The following is a 21,202-nucleotide window of genomic DNA, read 5'->3' as shown; positions in this document are numbered from 1 at the left end:
AAGGCAAAAAAATCGTTTTGCTTTTACTAGTTCACTAAAACCATATGCCCAATAAAACATGCTTAATGAAAAGTATTCATTGATTTCAGCGGTACAAAAAAATCTTTAGGTGTAAACATCCCTTCGTAAATACCCGTATAATGAAGATAAACATGGTTGCATTTTTAATGCAACATCGTTGATCTCTGCCATAGTTGCATTCGACGTCATGGCTTCGGGACCAACTTCACTTGTTTCTGTCCTTTTTGATTTGGTCGTGAAAGCAGCAGGACGCATGGGTTTGCCATAAATTTTTTAAGCATTGGCAATCCATGTGCTCAGGTAAGAATTTATTGTTAAATTTTTAATAAAATTTCAGTTAGTATGTATATAGTTTGTTATTAGGTAATATTTAATCACTTTTTTATACACCAAAGAATTTATGGATAATGTTGTTTGGTTATTTTTTATTTATTGAACGTCATTCACCATTATCCATCCACAACCTCTTATTTTAATCATGGCGAAGAAATGTGTAATTTAGTTATTTTTTTAGTTTGGAAGCGGATTTTTATTTCAATTTTGCCATTAAATTTTACATCGACAATTTTCAAAAGCAACGGAGATAACAATCCACAAAAAATATAGGTAAGTAGAATTTAGAGAAAATTCCACTGAAATTTTGTCTTTAAAGAAAATTTTACTAAAATGTTGTCTGTGGAGAAAATTTCATTAAAATTTTTGTCTTCAGAGAAAATTTAAAAAAAAAAATCATTGAAATTTTATCTTTAAAGAATATTTTATTGAAATTTTGTCTTAGTACCAAAAAATTTTTTTATATGTTTGTATGATAATAGGTACTATTATTTTTCATTGTGCTTAGTTTGGCAGCTGTATGTGTACCAGTGCATCGGGACAGTAAAGCATCGGATTTGACAGAGGAGCATAAAGCAGAATATTGGTATGTAAAAAGTAAACAAGTATGCTATTTTGAGCAAAAGTGTAGTTTGTTTGGAAAAACGGCAAAAAAACTAAATCTTGTGGCTAATATCGCGATAAGCTATTTTTTTGTTGGTCGGGAATCTCCAAAGTCCATCTCCTTGTCCCACCGCATTGATCGTTTGGACTTCATATTCGTGTTTTTGGGTTATATTAAGAGTATAGGAAAAACAATTTGATTATTTTGCGATTTCCCTATTAATATTACTAGATTGATCAAGGGACCTGATTTTTTAAAGACAAAAGAACTAAAGAATTTGGACAAAATTCGATCCAATTCTCTTTAAACCCAAAATTGATAATAAATTTTCGTTGAAGTCACAATTTCCATTGAAATTTTTTGAAGTCAAAGTTTCAATGAATTTTGAAAACAAAATCTTCTATTAATTTTCTCTTACAATAAAGTTTCAATGAAATTTCCAAGACAAAATTTCATTTTAATTTTCTCTTTAAATAAAATTTCATCTAAAAAATTTCATATGTGTTTTGGCTCTTAAGACAAAATTCTAAATATTTAATCCAATCAATTTTTCGAAAGAAAAGATTTCACAGACAAAACGACTTTCAAAATGTTTTTTGATAAGGCGTTTTACGAAAAATTTACATTCAAAAATTTTTATCAAATTAATGTTTATCTCAAGTTTGCCGAAATTGGAATGGCTCAACATTGCGGTGGAAACCCAGTTCCTCACTCATCATTTTCTAGGTTGTCACCTGCGTAACAAGCTCGCAGGTGGTGCTCTGCCGGGTTTCATTCTTATAAATTTTTTCCCGTATCTTTACGAAGATGTCTCAATTGATGATTTCATTGTTTTTTGTCATTATAGAATTGTTCTATAATGTAGGTTCTTTAACATGTAAACGCGTTTGCAAAGGTATTCAAAACTATTTATAAATAGACCGTTTTTGGACAAATTCCAAGTATTTTTGTTACTTGTTATTGTTGTTAGGAACACACATATTTCATATAAACAAGTTTTTGTGGTCACTTGTCAAAATCAATTATAAAACAATCCCACAACAAATGTAAAAATATGTTTAACAAGTAAAAGTGTGGTAAGTTCGGCCGGGCCGAATGTTGGGAACCTACCATCATGGACTCTGCTAAAATATGGGAGCTATATCTGGTTATAGACTGATTTTGACCGAACTTGGCACATTTATTGAGAGTAATAACATAACACTATGTACAAAATTTGAACCAAATCGGATCAAAATTGAGGCTTTGAGGGGCTCAAGAAGTCAAATCGGGAGATCGGTTTATGTGAGAGCTATGTCAGGTTATACACAGATTTGGACCGTTCTTGGCACAGTTGTTGGAAGTCATACCAGAACACTATGTGCATAGACTCTGCTAAAATATGGGAGCTATATCTGGTTATAAACTGATTTGGACCGTACTTGACACAGTTATTGAGAGTCATAACATAACACTACATGCATTTTCAGTCAAATAGGATAAAAATTGAGGCTTACAGGGGCTCAAGAAATCAAATCAGGAAATCGGTTTGTATGAAAGCTATATCAGGTTCTTGACCGATTCGAACCATAATGCGCACAGTTTTTGGAAGTTATAACGAAACACTACGTGCAAAATTTCGGTCAAATCGGACAAAAATTGCGGCTTGTAAGGGCTCAAAAAGTCAAATCGGGAGATCGGTTTATATGGGAGCAATATCCAAATCTGAAGCGATATGGCCCATTTGCAATCCACAACGACCTACGTTAATAGTAGGAAATCTGTGCAAAATTTAAAGCGGATAGCTTTCCGCGTTGGACCGCTATCGTAATTTCAACAGACGGACAGACGAACGGACATGGCTAGATCGAATCAGAAGCGAGACGATCAAGAATATATTTGAAATTTATGGGGTCCTAGATCAATATTTTGAGGTGTTACAAACGGAATGACTAGATTACTATACCCCCATCCTATTGTGGTGGGTATAAAAATGTACCATGTGTAATTACTTTTGACTGTCTCTGCATATAAAGGGTGATTTTTTTGAGGTTAGGATTTTCATGCATTAGTATTTGACAGATCACGTGGGATTTCAGACATGGTGTCAAAGAGAAAGATGCTCAGTATGCTTTGACATTTCATCATGAATAGACTTACTAACGAGCAACGCTTGCAAATCATTGAATTTTATTACCAAAATCAGTGTTCGGTTCGAAATGTGTTCAAATTTTGACAAATTTTGTTCAGCGATGAGGCTCATTTCTGGTTGAATGGCTACGTAAATAAGCAAAATTGCCGCATTTGGAGTGAAGAGCAACCAGAAGCCGTTCAAGAACTGCCCATGCATCCCGAAAAATGCACTGTTTGGTGTGGTTTGTACGCTGGTGGAATCATTGGACCGTATTTTTTCAAAGATGCTGTTGGACGCAACGTTACGGTGAATGAACACATTTCGAACCGAACACTGATTTTGGTAATAAAATTCAATGATTTGCAAGCGTTGCTCGTTAGTAAGTCTATTCATGATGAAATGTCAAAGCATACTGAGCATCTTTCTCTTTGACACCATGTCTGAAATCCCACGTGATCTGTCAAATACTAATGCATGAAAATCCTAACCTCAAAAAAATCACCCTATATTTTAGAATATACTCGCTAGATTATTATGAGTTATAATTGCCACAATTCTCTGCCCTTTGTTGCCTGAGTGGAAAAGGGAGATTTTTTCTTACAAAAAGTGTCAACATATATTAAATTGTAGAAATCTACAATACTCCATCGCCAGAAGTTTATGTGATAATATATCCGGTTATTCAATTTATAACACATCGAAATTGAGATGTTTCACCCATGACCTATATATTGATGATGTTATTGATATTCTAAGTCGGTTTTGTCGTATCCTTAGTCTAAATTGTGGAAGCGTCGATCATAATAGAACCTCCTTTCCATTTTTTTATTGGCTTTTATATTTTTTTTTTTGCTATTACAATTTTTATTTGATTATATTCGTATTTTTATATACCCACGACCCAATCCTTATTTACACCATACTTATGTTGACACATTCTATTTATCCTTGAGTGCGTCTGTTTTATCACGCTAAAGTATTGCAAATATGTAATGGGTTTTCTCATCTATGCAGATGCGTTTTACTCCATCGGTTGTCATCTCAAAGATATGCTACATTTTACCATACCTCGATATAGCCAAAATAAAATAAATTTTTTAATAACTTTTCTTTTACTCGTTATAAGTATGTTTATATTTCGTTTTTATAATACTACTGTCAATTGTCAATCAATGTTTTATAATTTCATAATAAATATATAAAACAAAACTATCCCCACCAACTTAGATATACATTTTTCATTAAATCCATTCGAAAAATGAATGCTGGTGGGTACACATTTTAATTATATGTTTTTTAATTTGTTATATGCCCGATTTTCTTTGCGTTCTTAGTAAACCCCTATTAACTCCAAAGAATTTACTAATGTAGTTAAGTTTTTTAATAAGTTTATATTCGTCTTTAGTGAGTAAATAAAATACATGTTCCTATATCTAATAAATATTGTCAAAGGCTTATATTTCTCAAAATACATAAATTAATTAAAAAATCATTTCCATCAACCAACGTAGACTTTTTTCATTGAATTCATGTGTTTTTGTTTATTGATTTCTTTCTTCACCAGTGCCGCCAGTTCTTTTTCTCGAAAAGTCGTCAACATTAAGAAATAAAACATTGTCAAATCTTCTCTCTTCTCAAGAAACGTCATAAAATCGTTACGTCTAACCAAAACATCTAAATTTGGCGATTTTGGATGGGTAGAAGCCAAATAGTATCAATAACAACAATAACTTTTTTACCAATTTGGTACGAATTTTGAAAAATGTTTTAATACACAATGTTGTTTAATGCACAATACGAGTTGTTTAATATACAATTTCAAAAAAAAAGTCTAGTCAATCGATTTATAATGTGAAGTTGTGCCTGTATTCCAATTTTGAAAGCTGTAGCTCAACCTGTAAAGAAAACACCATTTTGTACGTTTTAGTATCTTAATGTACGAATTTCTGAAAAATCTTCTAGTCGGCCAATATAAACTGTCAAGCGCTAACTGTATCCCATTTTTTAAAATTTTGATTCATCCGTAGAGAAAGTACCATTTTGTAAGTTTCTACCTAATTCTACGTATTTCCAAAAAAAAATTCAAGTCGCCCGTTATATACGGCCAAGTTATAACTGTATCCTGTGTATTTTAAGAGCTGTAGCTATAAACTGTGTATTTCGAGAGCTGTAGCTCAATCTATAAACTGCCATCTTGTACATTTTAGTATCCAGATGTACGAATTTCAAACAAATCTTAAATTTGCCTAATATATATTGTTATCATGTACCTGTATCCCCAATTTCAGACCTCTAGTTAAATCCATAAAGAAAGTACCCATTACAGTACTGAAAATGCAAATTTTGCCCATGAACATTCCACTAAGGAACAGGGGCAAAGTTCTCACATGTCAATGAGTGCAGTCCGATTAAAGTTTAAGCTCAATGATAAGGGACCTCCTTTTATAGCCGAGTCCGAAGGGTGTGCCGCAGTGCGACACCTGTTTGGAGAGAAGTTTTACATGGCATAGTACCTCACAAATGTTGCCAGCATTAGGAGGGAAAAACCACCGCTGAAAATTTTTTCTGATTGTCTCGCCAGGATTCGAACCCAGGCGTTCAGCGTCGGTGGCGTCCACCCATTACAGTACTATACGTACGTTTTCTTCCTTTATTCCGCAGAGGGTATATAAGTTTCGGCCCGGCCGAATTTAGCACGGTTTTATTGGTTTTGTTTTCTAATTTTTCTTGGTCTGATTGATTGCAGCAGATTTTAAATGTCTCGCGAATTGAATTTTATTCGCCTTATTCAAAAAATTTTGACATCAATTTCCCAAAAAAAGTTTTTTGTTGTGGCAATTCGTCGATGCGGCAACCTAATAAATATGCCTTTTTCCAGCCTTGTGTCAATTTTCAATATACATATTTTTTCCAATTTGTTAATTTCGAACCAAATCAGATTACTAAAACAAAGCAACATTTTTGAAAATTTCATGTAACAAACAAGATGTTTAATTTTCTTAATTGTTAATGAAGAAACATAAATTTTTATTTTCCACAATGGCCATTATCCACAAACACCAATAGCATACAAGCGCATGCCAACGCATGACCGAACCCAGCCCATAGAATGTCTCGCGAATTGAATTTTATTCGCCTTATTCAAAAAATTTTTACATCAATTTCCCAAAAAATGTTTTTTGTTGTGGCAATTCGTCGATGCGGCAACCTAATAAATATGCCCTTTTCCAGCCTTATGTGTCAATTTTCAATATATGTACATATTTTTTCCAATTTGTAAATTTCGAACCAAATCAGATTACTAAAACAAAGCAACATTTTTGAAAATTTCATGTAACAAACAAGATGTTTAATTTTCTTAATTGTTAATGAAGAAACATAAATTTTTATTTTCCACAATGGCCATTATCCACAAACACCAGTAGCATACAAGCTCATGCCAACGCATGACCGAACCCAGCTTATAGAATAATTAGAAAATCTAAAAATTTTAGGATCAGGAAAGCAGCGTATCCTCCTGAGTAATATTCACATACAGTAGCGGAATAGGTAAATATCTACCGCGTAATCGCCCTTCATGGAGAACTTCCGCCGCGCATAGCATCTGATGAAGTTTTCCTCCCACGACAAACTAAAGAAGTTCTGGCTGACATACGATCCTACAATAAAAATGAAGTCCCTTATCACTCAGATTAAACTTGAATCGGACAGCATTCAATGATATGAGAGAATTATCACGCTGTTCTTTAGGGGAATGTTCATGGGCAATTTTGCAATCAGCCGTGTAAGTGTTGACGCTGGAGTGGAGGTCCCTTATCAATGAGCTTAACTGGTATCGGACAGCACCTATTGAAATAAGATGTGTCCCCGCTGTTCCTTAATTGAGTGTTCATGGGCAAATTGTCAAACTACGTTTCAACAATTTATTTTTTTATTTCACAAAATTAAATCTATTTTTTTCTCAATTTCTGCTCAGTTTCCAAATTTTTTTGTTATGAATTTCACAATTTCCAATAAATTTTGTTAATTTGGCTTTAGAATTTCAAAGGCTATGCCAATTTCATTTTCTTTTCGATTCCGATTTCAATTTTCATTTCGATTTCGATCTAAAACTATGCATCGATTTCTTCTTTTCTTTTATGGTTTTTTTTTAATTATTATCTTTTTTTTTGCTTTATGGCCAATTTACACGGTACATCATGATATGTGATCATTATAAATACTATTAGTGAAAATAAATGTTCATGCGTAACATGTGCACATGACCATCAGTCATGGCTAAAAATCAAAATCATTTTGATTTTTTCGATGATTGGAGTCAACGCACTTATCGTTTAAATAGAAATGTGTAATTATTACTTGACAAATATTGAATAACAAGATGTTTGCGAAATAAAGTACAAAAAAAGAAGAAAAAAGTAAACAAGCGAAGAAAAAAGAAATCGACGTATCGTTTTTGGGAAATAGTGCAATAAACACTTAGACATGATGAATAAACGTTTGCGATACCGTGTAAACTACGCAGCATCTGATGAAGTTTTCCTCACACTACAAACTAAAGTAGTTCCGGCTGACCTACGATCCGGTAGATGATGGGATGGGGTTGGTGGCAAAGTCGTAGATGTTCATCTTGTTGAGTTAAATTAATGCGGTGTTCAAAGGTCGTATTATTAGAGCGTCACTAGCAATGGGCTGAATTGCGAAGATTGTGGCTAAAGGAACAAAAGAAGAAGGGGATTGTTTCCCAGTTTTGAGGCACTTCGTTATCAATGGGGTTTTCAGAGGTTTTGAAGAGCATAGGGTCCAAGTTGTTGCCAACACGGTTGAGGTCATCCTGTTGATTGGTCGATCTATCTCTACTATTACCTATTTCAGTGTGCATTGAGGAAGTTGTTTCACAATTTGAACAAATTCACTCATTTTCATAATTCCAAACTATGTTTAGGATGCCAACATAGCTGAAAGGCTACCATGTCCGTATTTGACGCTGAACGACTGGGTTAAAATCCCGGCAAGAACATTGAAAAAGGGTAATTTAACCCTTACTAATGCTGGCGACATTTGTGAGATATTCAACCGTGAAAAACTTCTCTACTAAGTGGAGTCGCGCTGCGGCACGCCGTTCGGACTCGGCAATAAAAAGAAGGTCCCTTATCATTGAGATTAAATTTGAAACGGATAGCACTCATTGATATGGAAGAAGTATCCGCTGTTCTTTAGTGGAATGTTCATGGGAAAATTTGCAAACAGCCGTGTAAACTTCTCTACTAAGTGTTTTCGCTAGAGTGGAGGTTGAGGTTGAGCTTAACTGGTATCGGACAGCACCCATTGATATGAGAGGTGTCCCCGCTGTTCCTTTATTGATGGTTCATGGGCAAATTGCCAAACTATGTTTTAACAATTAATTTTTTTATTTCATAAAATTTAATCTATTTTTTCTCAATTTCAGTTCAGTTTCCAAAATTTTTTTGTTATGAATTTCCCAATTTCAAATAAATTTTGTTATTTTGGCTTTGGAATTTAAAGCATAGTTTACATTGCACATCATGATCGTACTCATCGTGTATACGTGTTGATTACAGCTTTTGCCTAAACGGTACATCGATTTTTTCTTTTCTGTGATTTTATTTAATTTTTCATACTTTACTTCTCATTTCAAAACCTTATTTGTCACAGAACGTGTTCTTCAAATCGGTCAATTAATGATAACACATTTCTTTGTAAACGGTAATCGATAAAAGTCATTCATCGAAAAAATCTAATGATTTTGATTTTTCAGCCATGACTGATGGTTATGTGAACATGTGACGAATATGTAGATGTGCCATGTAAACTCTGCATAAAAGGCTATGTCAATTTTCATTTCGAATCCGATTTCAATTTTCATTTCTTCTTCTTTTCTTTTATTGCTGATGTATGGCTCATCTGATGTATGGTCATTGTAATAGTATTGGTGAAAACAAACGCGTATTCGTCACATGTACACATAACCATCAGTCATGGTTGAAAATCAAAATCATTTGATTTTTTTCGATGAATGACGTTTATCGATTACCGTTTTCAAAGAAATGTGTAATCATTAATTGACAGATTTGAAGAACACGTTCTGTGACAAATAAGGTTTTGAAATGAGAAGTAAAGTATGAAAAATTAAATAAAATCAATGAAAAAAAATCGATGTACTGTTTAGGGCAAAAGCTGCAATCAACACCTACACACGATGAGAACAATAATGATGTGCCATGTAAACTCTGCTTATGGCTTTTTTTATACCTTTTCCCATAGGATGGGGGTATAGCAATTTCGACATTCTGTTTTTAACTTTAACTCTGAAAATTTAGACCACGGGTTTCGTTATGACTTCCAAGAACTGTGCCAATTATGGTTCATAACCTGACATAGCTGCCATATAAACCGATCTGGGATCTTGACTTCTTGAACCTCAAGAGGGCGTAATTATTATCCGATTTGGCTGACATTTTTTACAAACGCTTTTGAACAACGGCTTCTCCCATAAAATTCGGCCGATCTTAGTACGCTTTTACTTTTTAATTGTTATCTTTCTTTGCTTTTTGGCCAATTTACACGGTATATCATTGTGCTATCAGTGAAAAAATGTGCATCCGTCACATGCGCACATGACCATCAGTCATGGCTAAAAATCAAAATTATCTTGATGTTAACGGACTTATCGTTTAAACCGAAATATGGAATTATTACATGACAAATATTGAATAACAAGATGTTTGCGAAATAGAGTACAATAAGAGAAAAATTGTAAGAGAAAAGTAGACAAGCAAAGAAGAGAAGAAATCGATGTATCATTTTTGGGAAAAGTGCAATCAACACATAAACACGATGAATTAACGTTTGATATATCGTGCAAGCTACGACTAATACATTTATAATAATCACGTTTCATGACTTTCCGTGTAAATTGGCCATACTGAGGAGTTTACATGGGCACATCATGATGCGTGATCATTATAAAAAATATATATGTATATGCGTCAAATGTACACATCAAAATTATTTTATTTTTCGATTATTGCCGTCAAGCGATTTATAGTTTAATCAAAAATTTTTAATGCATAGTTTACACGGTACATCAAACGTTTATTCATCGTGGGTAAGTGTTGATTGCAGTTTTTCCCAAAAACGACACATTGATTTTTTCTTTTCTTTGCTTTATTAATTTTTCTTAAATTTTTTTCTCTTTTTGTACCAATCATCGAAAAATTAAATGATTTTGAGCCATGACTGATGGTCATGTATACATTTGACGCATAAACATTTATTTTCACTAATAATTGAATTGGCGAAAATTAAGGTGTATGCGTCACACGTTCATAGGACCATCTCTCACGGCAAAAATTAAAATCATTTCATTTTTGCGATGATTGGTATCGACCGACTTATCGTTTAAACAAAAATTTTTTATTATAACTTTACAGATATTGAATAACAAGATTTTTGTGAAATAAATTAAATAAAGAAAAAAAAACCTAAGAAAAAGGAAAAAAGAAGGAAATCGTATATCGTTTTGGGAAAAGCTGCAATCAACACTTGCACACGATAAATAAATATTTGATGAACCGTGTAAATAACGCTTAAGAAAAAGAAAAAGGCAATGAAAAGAAAAATCGATGTATCGTTTTTGGAATCGAAATGGAAAAAAATCAAATTGAAATTGTGAAATTCTTTATGAATAGAAATTAAGGAAAATAGATTAAATTTTGGGAAACCAATTAAAAAATTTTGGAAACAATGAATTTGGGATTCAGAAAATGTTTCTACATTTTAACAATTGAGAATGAATAGGAAGACCTATGGAATTGAGAATATGAAGCTGACTAGATGGCCTATGAGCTCGGCATAAATCCCAGAGAGATTCATATAGTACTATTATCTACCAAAAGGAAGAAACTTCGTGTTTTTAGGGACATGTCCTAGATGTGGTGAAGCTGCCGCACCCTACTGAGGTGGTACAGGATGGCCATTGCAATGTCAGGACTATAACTGCTCTGTCGCAAATTTTTATCTGTGTTCTTCTGCGCCTTTTGCAAATATTGTACGGCATGTTTTGACATTCCATCATATAATGAATTGGTCTTTCGTTTTGTGCTTGAATGCGGGGAGCTCTTTTTCTTCTTCAGAATTTTAGCAGTGTTATGCTCTTCGGGAGAACTGATTATTTTTCCAGTTTCCATAGAAGTGCTTGGAATGTCAGTTCTATCCCTTCCAGCATCCTGCACTCGCCGATTGCGCTGCCGGTACATACTTCCCTGTATCCTTCGTCGTGCCCCGGATCGCTTTCTCGCTCTGCTTGTGAGCTTAGCAAAGCCATCGCTCACTTCTGCCGTCATCTCGCTGCCATGAGGGCTGCAATAACTGTTTCATTGAAACCACTAAAGAAGCTCTTCACTTCAAGAAATTATGTTGGCTTTTTGTTTAGGTGATAATTTGTTTTTAAGTGAACGGCACATATCCGAATATTTTTACCAATACAAATTTGCCCATGAACATTCCATTAAGGAACAGGGGCAAACGTCTCACATATGTACCAACACAATCGTGGTCTCAATTACACTAGGATTAATAGTTTCTAATTGTTATATTTTAATACCAACCACCTTAGGATAGGGGGTATATTCATTTAGTCATTCCGTTTGAAACACATTGAAATATCTATTTCTGAACCTACAAAGTATGTGTGTTTTGAATCTTCGTAAATTCTAAGATGATCGACAGCCTTCATAAATTGAGATATTGAGCTGAAATTTGGCACAAATACGTATTTTTGACGCACGCTTGTTAAGTTCTTGAATTCATTTAAATTTTAAACAATGAGTTATTTTAAACCTCCCTTCATCAGGCCTAAATATGGTTCAGATCGAACTATATTTGGATATGGCAGCTATATAGACCGATCTCCCGATTAAGGATCTTGAAGCCATAAACATAAACTCGATTTCGCTGAAATTTGAAAGAGTGAAATGTTTTAGGCCTCCCGTCATCCGACCTAAATTTGGTTCAGATCGGACTATAGTTAAATATAATTCCCATATAGACCGATTGGAGGCCACCGTAGCGCAGAGGTTAGCATGTCCGCCTATGACGCTGAACGCCTGGGTTCGAATCCTGGACAGACCATCATAAAATTTTCGGCGGTGGTTATCCCCTCCTAATGCTGGCGACATTTGTGAGGTACTATGCCATGTAAAAACTTCTCCTCAAAAGAGGTGTCCCACTGCGGCACGCCGTTCGGACTCGGCTATAAAAAGGATGCCCCTTACCTATAGGATTAAACATGAATCGGACTGCACTCATTGATATGTGATAAGTTTGCCCCTGTACCTTAATGGAATATTCATAGGGAAATTTGCATTTGCCTTTTTGCATTTATTACCCGATTTCGCTGAAATTTAAAATAGTGAGTAGTTTTAGGCCTCCCGACATCTGACCCAAACATGGTTTAGATCCGTCTGAATTTAAATATAGCTGTCATATAGACCGATCTGCCGACAAAGGGTCTGAAGCCCAGAAAAGCCTTATTTATTACCCAATTTCGTTGAAATTTTAAACAGTGAGTTGTTTTAAGCCTTCCAACATCCGACCCAAATATGAATCAGATCAGACTATACAGATATAGCTGTCATATACACCGATCTCTTTATTTTGGGTCTTAATCCCATAAATAGCGGGTTTCTATCCTGATTTCGCTGAAACTGTTACTTGTATATGAGTTATCGGGACCTGAAAAAATATGATCCAGACCAGCCCCTATTTACTATGGATATAGCAGTATAGTGGAGTTATGATAAACTAGGATGATTATTGTATCCTTGTTGCTGTGTTTCCAAAGTTCGGCACGGCCGAACCAAAAATGTTTTTACTTGTTTTATTTTAAGGGCGTTAGGCTAAAAAAGCATTTAAATTTTGCATACAGTTTTCATATAAATTTTTTTTTTTGAGTTTGACAGCTTTTCACATGAAAGAGTACCAGCCCCTATGAGCAAAATAATGTCGCTTAAATTAATTGTACATATGTATTAATTTCTCACGAACTGGGCTACAATAAACAATAAAATTTTGCACAAATACTTCTTATTAGTGTAGGTCGGTTGGTATTGTAAATGGGCCATATCGGTCCATGTTTTGATATAGCTGCCATATAAACCGATCTTGGGTCTTGACTTCTTGAGCCTCTATAGTGCGCAATTCTTATCCGATTGGAATGAAATTTTGCACGACGTGTTTTGTTATGATATCCAACAACTGCGCCAAGTATAGTTCAAATCGGTCCATAACCTGATATAGCTGCCATATAAACCGATCTTGGGTCTTGACTTCTTGAGCCTCTAGAGTGCGCAATTCTTACCCGATCAGAATGAAATTTTGAACGACGTGTTTTGTTATGATACCCAACAACTGTGCCAAGTATGGTTTAAATCGGTCCATAACCTGATATAGCTGCCATATAAACCGATCTTGGGTCTTGACTTCTTGAGCCTCTAGAGGGCACAATTCTTATCCGATTTGAATGAATTTTTGCACGAAGTATTTCGTTATGATATCCAACAACTGTGCCAAGTATGGTTGAAATCGGTCCTTAACCTGATATAGCTGTCATATAAACAGATCTGGGGATTTGACTTCTTGAGCTTCTAGAGGTCGCAATTATCATCCGATTTGGCTGAAATTTTGCATGACGTATTTTATTTTTACTTTCAACAACTGTGTCAAATAAGGTTCAAATCGGTTTATAACCTGATATAGCTGCCATATAAACCGATCTGGGATCTTGACTTCTTGACCCATAGAGGTCGCAATTATTATTCGAAATGCCTGAAATTTTGTACGACGGATCCTCTCCTGACCATCAACAAACGTGTTTATTATGGTCTGAATCGGTCTATAGCCCGATACAGATCCCATATAAATCGTTCTCTCTATTTTATTTCGTGAGCCCCAATGGGCGCAATTCTTATACGAATTTGCTGAAATTTTACACAGGTGTCCAACATATAATTTGATTGTGGTCCGAACCGGACCATATCTTGATATCGTTTTAATAGCAGAGCAACTCTTTTCTTATATCCTTTTTGCCTAAGAAGAGATGCCGGAAAAAGGACTCGAGAAATGCGATCCATGGTGGAGGGTATATAAGATTCGGCCCGGCCGAACTTAGCACGTTTTTACTTGTTTTGTTTTAAATGTAGTATTTTTCACTTTTTCAGAATGAATCATGTTGTCCCTTGTTCAATTTGAAGAACACGATTTTTATATAGTAAATACAAAAAGCATTAATTTTGTAACCGACAGAAGATGCGTTGCAAAGTACAAGGGTTGCAAATACTCTGCAACACTTGTAGCAAAAAGCGGTAAGTTCGAGAATCACAATTATTTTTAATTTATTAATAGCTAATGGCAATCAATCCTCTTAGATGATAAGTTACACCTCGAACGTATTAAAGCAGAAAAACTTAAACATTGCAATGTACAAACAAATGTTTTTGGGTCAGTAGATGCTCCGTCGATAAATGAGGAATCAAGTAATGTTTGTTCCGCTGGTAGCAAGCTAAGCTTTTCAAGTTTGGAAAAATCAAAGGTGTTTTCTCTTATTCAATTTGAAAACGATGATTTTTACATACTTGAGTCTAAAAAAGTCAAATTAAAAGCAGGAAATAAATGTGTTGCAAAATATAAAGGATGCAACTACTCGGCCACATTGATAGCAGAAAGTAGTGAGTAATAAAACACGTTTTTATTTAACGAAATCTTGTTCTAAATAATTGTTTTTTTTTTGTTAAATTGTCTTAGGCGATAAATTACTTCTTGAAAAACAAATAAATGATAGCAAAATTCTCCACATAAATGAATTATCGTCTAAGTCATTGAATGAACACAAATATTTCGGTAATTTGAAAAGCCCTTATTCCGATAAAAACGCTGCGGATTCCGGTATTTTAAAATCTGATTTTACGACTGCAAATTTCCCAAAGTTATCCAAAAATGATCCAGTTTCATCAATTATTTCAGTAAAATACGAAACAAAAACACAACAAGAATTTTTATCTCCTATCAATAACTGCCAAATGGATTTAGTCTCCGCTGCTCCAACATCTCGTATTACAACTTCCGTATTCTCTAACTTAACCAATAACTGTCCAGTTTCATCCACTATATCCGACAAACTCGAAACAAATATACAAAAGAATTGTATGTCTCCTATCAAAAACCGCCAAAATGAAATAGTCTCCCCTGCTCTAACGTCATGTATTACTCCTATCAAATTCGTCAACATAGCCAATAATTATCCTGTTTTATCCAACATTCCAAACAAATTCGAAACAAATATACAAAAGGATTTTACGCCTGCCATTAAAAACTGTCAAATTGATTTACCGTGCTCTGTCCGCCAATCTGGTAATACTACAGCCACATGCAACTTAACCATTGATTATCCAGTTTTATCCAAATCCGAAACAAATAAGCAAAAGAGTTTTACATCTTCTAAGAAAAACAGCCAAATCGATTTAGTTTCCAGGGCCACAAAAACTTTAATCAACGATTGTCGAGATCTAGATAGTAAACATTTTTCTATTCCCCCCCATTCTACGGCGTTTCATAAAAATTTTTCTAGCACTCCAATTGCTCCAAATGGTCGTCCAGTTCCTGAAATTTGCCTTACCAGTTCTCGTATTTGCCCCAAGAAGTTTGCCTATAACACAGAACAAGATTCCAAAATTTCCAGCCCTTCACATGATTTACCGAAAATAGTTCAAGTTGACATACTTGTTCCTTCTTACGAAAATGACACAACCTCAATTCAATATGACCCTAACATGAGTGGGTGCTTCGATGCTACGTTCTCTATTGAAAAAACTAAAAACATTTCCAGCATCAAGGGAACGGAATCAATTGAATTGACAAATAAGTCGGTGGAAATCAATGAAAACCAAGAGCAAGACATTAATTTTAACAATAAGACTTTAATTATCGGAAACTGTTCAACCATTTCATTTAATACAACCATTTGTGGAGCAGTACCTGAGCCATTACCCGTTGTTAACAAATGTCTTACAAAAATCGGAAATGACTCAACGGCTACAACAATGTGTTCTGGGGCAGAAACGACGGTATCAGAATATCAACCAGGTTCATTACTTTCTAATTCAAATAATACCTCTTTAGAGACTTCGAAAGAACCATTAAAAGCAATAGAAAATCCCATTAATATAAACAATTTACTGATGCAAAATCCCAATATAAAATCAAAACAACATTTTTGCATTTTTTGCAGTAAGTTGCAAAGTAAACTGGCTAGGCACTTCTTCTTGAAACACAAAATAGAAAAACGCGTAAAACAAGCAATGGCAATGCCAAAAAAGAGTCTACAACGTTTAAAGTTATTAGAAGAACTTCGTAAAGAGGGAGATTATGCTCATAACACAAGAAGTAGTAAAAATTCTGGAATTTTAATACCGACGAGACGAAATCTTAAAGTTGTCAAAACTGCTGATGATTACACTTGCTGCAAAAATTGTAAAGGGTTCTACACCAAAGACGGTATCCGTCATCATTTAAAAAACTGTTGCCCTGGGAATAAGGGGAATAGAAAAAATCTAATTGAGGGACGCCAACTAACGCAATACATTCATCCCGCAGCAAGTGATTTATTAAAATTAGAAATTTTTCCAGTTCTAAATAATGATAACCTGGTAAAGGAGATTCGATATGACGAACTTGTTATAAAATTTGGAAATAAATTAGCAGATAAACTTGTACCACAACATCAACATGATCAAGTAAGAGCAAATATGAGACTGTTGGGCCGTTTTATAATTCAAATGAAAAAGTTAGTACCGGATGTTAAAGAATTAAAAGATATATATAAGCCGTATCTATACGACAGTGTCGTTTTAGCTTTGCGAAATACTGCGAAATGGAATATGCATACTGGTTTTGCTACCCCTTCAGTGGCATCAAGTCTTTCAACCCTAATAAAAAAGTGCGGACATACATTGAAATCCGAATTCGTAAAATCCCAGGAGTATGATTTGAAAGAGCAGTTAAACGATTTCATGATTCTTTGGGAGGAAGACACTCCAATACAGATAAATCGTAGAGCAGTTTTAGATCAACAAAAACTGAAGAGATTAAAACAAGTGACTCTACCGAGTAAAAGCGATATTCAAAAGTTGAGTATTTATTTAAGAAAGAAAATGGGAGATTCGTTAAGAATCTTATCAATGACGTATAAATACCTTGAATGGAGAACATTGGTTCAGTCCTCATTGGTATATATACAAATGTTTAATCGGAGAAGAGCAGGGGAGACAGAAAGATTGTTGGTCGAAAATTACAAAGTGAAAAGTCGAATTACTGATAACATGTCGGAAGACTTAGCTAAAAATATGTCAAAAGAATCAATGGATTATGCTAAGCGATTCGTAAGAGTAAGTTTAACTGGAAAACTGGATAGAGGTGTAAGCATTTTGCTGGACGAATTATGTCAAAAAGCCATAGACACCATATTAAAGTATCGCAAAAAAGCTGGAATAAAGAAAAACCCTTATATATTTTCTCGAAAAGTCAAATCTAATTTGGATAAAAAATATTATCGAGCTTGTCCATTGATGAGACAATTTTCAATTGAGTGTGGTGCAGAAATGCCTAAAACGTTAAGAGGTACTATGCTTAGGAAGCATATAGCAACTTACACATCAATTTTAAATATTGGGGAAGCTTCAGTGGACACCCTCGCCAACTTTCTTGGTCACCACAAAGACATCCACAAGAACCATTATCGACTTCCAGTGCCAGTGGCGGAAATCACAACAGTTTCAAAGCTTCTAGAATCAGCAGCAGGGTACGACGAACAACAAGATGATGAGGACGACGACGAAGGTGATGAAGACCAAGTAGATGAGGGAGACAGTGATGGTGGCAGTGGTGAAGACAGCGGTGAAGACAGCGGTGACGACGGCGATGGAGAAAATAATGACGAAAGGGAAGATGTTGAAGGTGGAGCTATGGACAATAATTTGGAATCAGAATATGAGGAAGAAAATAAAACACAACCAACAAAACGTAAAAGAAACAGTAAGTTTTATATAATAACTAGCTGACCCGGGCCCGCTCCGCTGCGCCTTCTTTTACTTTATATGGAACAAAAGTTTCCTTGGAGTATTTATTTTCGAAGATCGTTTAGTGAAATACCATGCTAACTTGACTAAGAGTTTAACAATATAAGTGCCTTTATCTGAATCCCATATGATCTTTATTGGTCTACGAATTTAAGTTTGGATGTAAGGTGTACTCCATTCTTAAAATACTTCATTTCAGCCCGATATTGTCATGATGTCTGATTTAGTGGTGTTTTCGGGGGAGAGGTTGTCCCCCAGATACTTGGCTCTGAAAAAATATCAGCATCGTGCTCTTCTCTCAAATACCATTTATTTAAACCCCATATTGCCATTGGTTTAAGAGGAGTTTACAGGATGAGGCGTCTCCCAAACACATGGTCCCAAAATAGGTTATCAAATTCGTTTTCTAATCTCAAATACCTTTTATTTGAGCCACATATTGGCATGGTCGAAAAATTTTTCACTTTGGGGGTGTTTTGGGAAAGGGGTGATGCCTTAAATACATGGTCCTACATATGGATATGCAATTCGTATTCTACTCCCAAATACCTTTATTTGAGCCCCATATTGCGATGGCCAGTAAAAAATTGGTGTTTGTGGGGTATTTTGAGAAAGGGGTAGACCCCCAGAAAATTGGTCCAGAAAGTGGGTATCAATTGTTGCTCTACCCCCCAATATCTTTCATTTAAGCTCTACATTGACATGGTCGGCAAATATGCCCGATTAAGGGGTGTTTTGGGGATTGGGGTGGTCCCCCAAACACTCAGCTCGGAAAATATATCAGCTAGGTGCTCTATTCCCATATATCTATATATCATTTATTTGAACCCCATATTGCCATTGCCCTCAAATGGCAAATTCGTGTTCCACTTTAAAAACCCTCTTATTTGAGCCTCATATTGCAATAGTCAGAAAATACTTGCTATTTGGGTGGTGTTGTGGGGGTGGCGTGGCCCCACAGACACTTTTCCCGAATATTGATATTAAATTCGTGCTTTACTCCCAAAGAACTTTCATTTGAGCCTCATATTGCTAGGGTCATACATTTTTCCCCTTTGGGGGATGTTTTAGGTGAGAGGTGGCCCCCCAAACACATGGTCCCATATTTGGATATAAGATTCGTATTCTACATTCAAATACCTTTTATTTAAGCCCCATGGTCAGTAAATAAGTCCAGTTTGGTGTGTGTTTTGGGGAAGGGGTGGACCCCCAGAAATGTGATCCCTCATTTGGATATCAGATTCGTATTCTACTCGCAAATACCTTTCATTTGAGTCCCATATTGCCATGGTCGGTAAATATGTCCGATTTAGGGGTGTTTTGGGGCTTGGGGTGGTCCCCCTAGCGCTTGGTCCGACTATTGGATATCAGATACGTTTTCTTATCCTAATTACCTTTCATTTGCGTCCCATATTGTCGTGATTGGTCTAAATATATGTTTGGTAGGTTTAAGAGTGGGGCAGCCCCTCTAGGTACCCCATCCGAAATTTGAATACCAAATTTTTATTTTTAGGGTACTATATGAGATCACACAAAATTTCGCTAAAATAGCACCACGCATCTCCGAAATCTAGCGTTTCTGAAAATTTGGCTAAGGGGGAGGGTCCGCTCCCCCTTCAAATATCGAAAAATGTAGTACCCTATTTTCACCACGGGGTTATTATGCACGATCTGTGAAAATTTCAAGAAAATCGATTCAGCCGTTTCTGAGTCTATAACGAACACACAAACATACAAACAAACAAACCTACAAACAAACACAAATTAATTTTTATATATAATATAAGTTGTAAATAACTTGCTCAACCACAAATTCTTGCGGCTTTATGCCTTTCATGTTAATGTAAAATTGCCCATTAGCAGCTTAAAATATATCTGCCGATTGTCAATTTGAAACTAAATTGATTTAAAAAATTAGTATCGTATTTACTATATAATTATGTTAAGTATATTTTACAAAATTACGTTCCCTTTTTTTGTTTATTTCTGTATTAATCATTTAATTTTTGTGTTTTATTTTACTAAGCCTCACCCTACGGAAAAACAAAACGAACACGGTGGACTTTTCACGAGATGGAAGATATGGAGGAGGAATTTGGAGAAATTACCTTTATAGAAAAGCTGCCGTCATTAAAAGCATGCCAGTCGGCAATAAATAAATATGGTTCACTACGCCATCGAAGCCCTCAACAACTTAAATCATGGCTTCAAAATAAAATGAGACAGAAAAAAAAATCTAATTAACAGCTTTTTAAAAATATGTTTATTTTAATGCATAAAAAAGGCTTTTAAAACAAAAATCAATTACTTTCCGCCTCACAGGGTAGGGGTTGATCAAGTCATTGAAAATACCAAATCTATTAAATGTTTTTACGGAAAAAAAATTAGTACATAATTAAAGTACAAGAAGTGCATTAATTTAGTCAATCACAACGTACTTAGTACACTCCAGTCCTTTTTGTTCAACAAATGTATTTAATGTTATTAGTTTTAAGACAGGTATTAGTTTTATTTTATTAAACACGCAAAAATACATACTTTTTTATTAAAAAGAAATTTGTGTAGAATAAGTGTTCCTTAATAACAACAATTCAAGTACCGGAATATAATTTTCCTATTATTCACTTTAACCATAACATACCTAGTATACGTCAAACGTTTTTGTTATATGTTATTAATTGTTAATTTTAATAAAACATGAAATATTATACTTTTTTGTTAAATCACAAGAAAAAATATATTTTTATTTAAACAAATTGCATTTTTATTTAAATACAGGAAACAATATCAAATGTATATGCAAACAGTTTCTCATACATTTATTCATTTATATTCATACACATTTACATGTGTATATATATATAAGTGCATAGCACACACATCCACACACAATTCTTGACAATAGTTGCATTTTTCGGTACTTTTATAGATAAATTAGCTTTGAATCGGATTTATGCGAGGTTTTAAAATAAATTCAGC

The 21,202-nt window shown here is 34.6% G+C and overlaps 1 protein-coding gene across 6 annotated transcripts; it reads left to right on the top strand.

Moving 5' to 3' along the window:
• The first annotated feature begins 198 nt into the window (after positions 1 to 198).
• LOC131998147 (uncharacterized) lies at positions 199 to 20,874 on the top strand. 6 transcript variants are annotated; one of them, XM_059370478.1, is made up of 7 exons: positions 199 to 321; positions 536 to 627; positions 837 to 940; positions 14,312 to 14,455; positions 14,519 to 14,818; positions 14,895 to 18,179; positions 20,250 to 20,874. In XM_059370478.1, the coding sequence occupies exons 4-7, from the start codon at positions 14,320 to 14,322 to the stop codon at positions 20,465 to 20,467; spliced, it is 3,939 nt and encodes a 1,312-aa protein (XP_059226461.1). In that variant the 5' UTR covers positions 199 to 321; positions 536 to 627; positions 837 to 940; positions 14,312 to 14,319; the 3' UTR covers positions 20,468 to 20,874. The 6 variants fall into 6 exon arrangements, 2 of the variants coding, with proteins under 2 accessions (XP_059226461.1, XP_059226459.1); XM_059370476.1 differs by having other exon boundaries at positions 202 to 321; positions 863 to 940; XR_009398614.1 differs by lacking the exons at positions 14,312 to 14,455; positions 14,519 to 14,818; positions 14,895 to 18,179; positions 20,250 to 20,874 and adding an exon at positions 6,566 to 7,111 and having other exon boundaries at positions 216 to 321; positions 863 to 940.
• Positions 20,875 to 21,202: the final 328 nt, after the last annotated feature.

This window comes from Stomoxys calcitrans, chromosome 1 (assembly GCF_963082655.1).
Source record: "Stomoxys calcitrans chromosome 1, idStoCalc2.1, whole genome shotgun sequence".
In the NCBI taxonomy this organism is placed as follows: domain Eukaryota; kingdom Metazoa; phylum Arthropoda; class Insecta; order Diptera; family Muscidae; genus Stomoxys; species Stomoxys calcitrans.
This window is presented reverse-complemented; position numbering and strand designations above follow the sequence as displayed.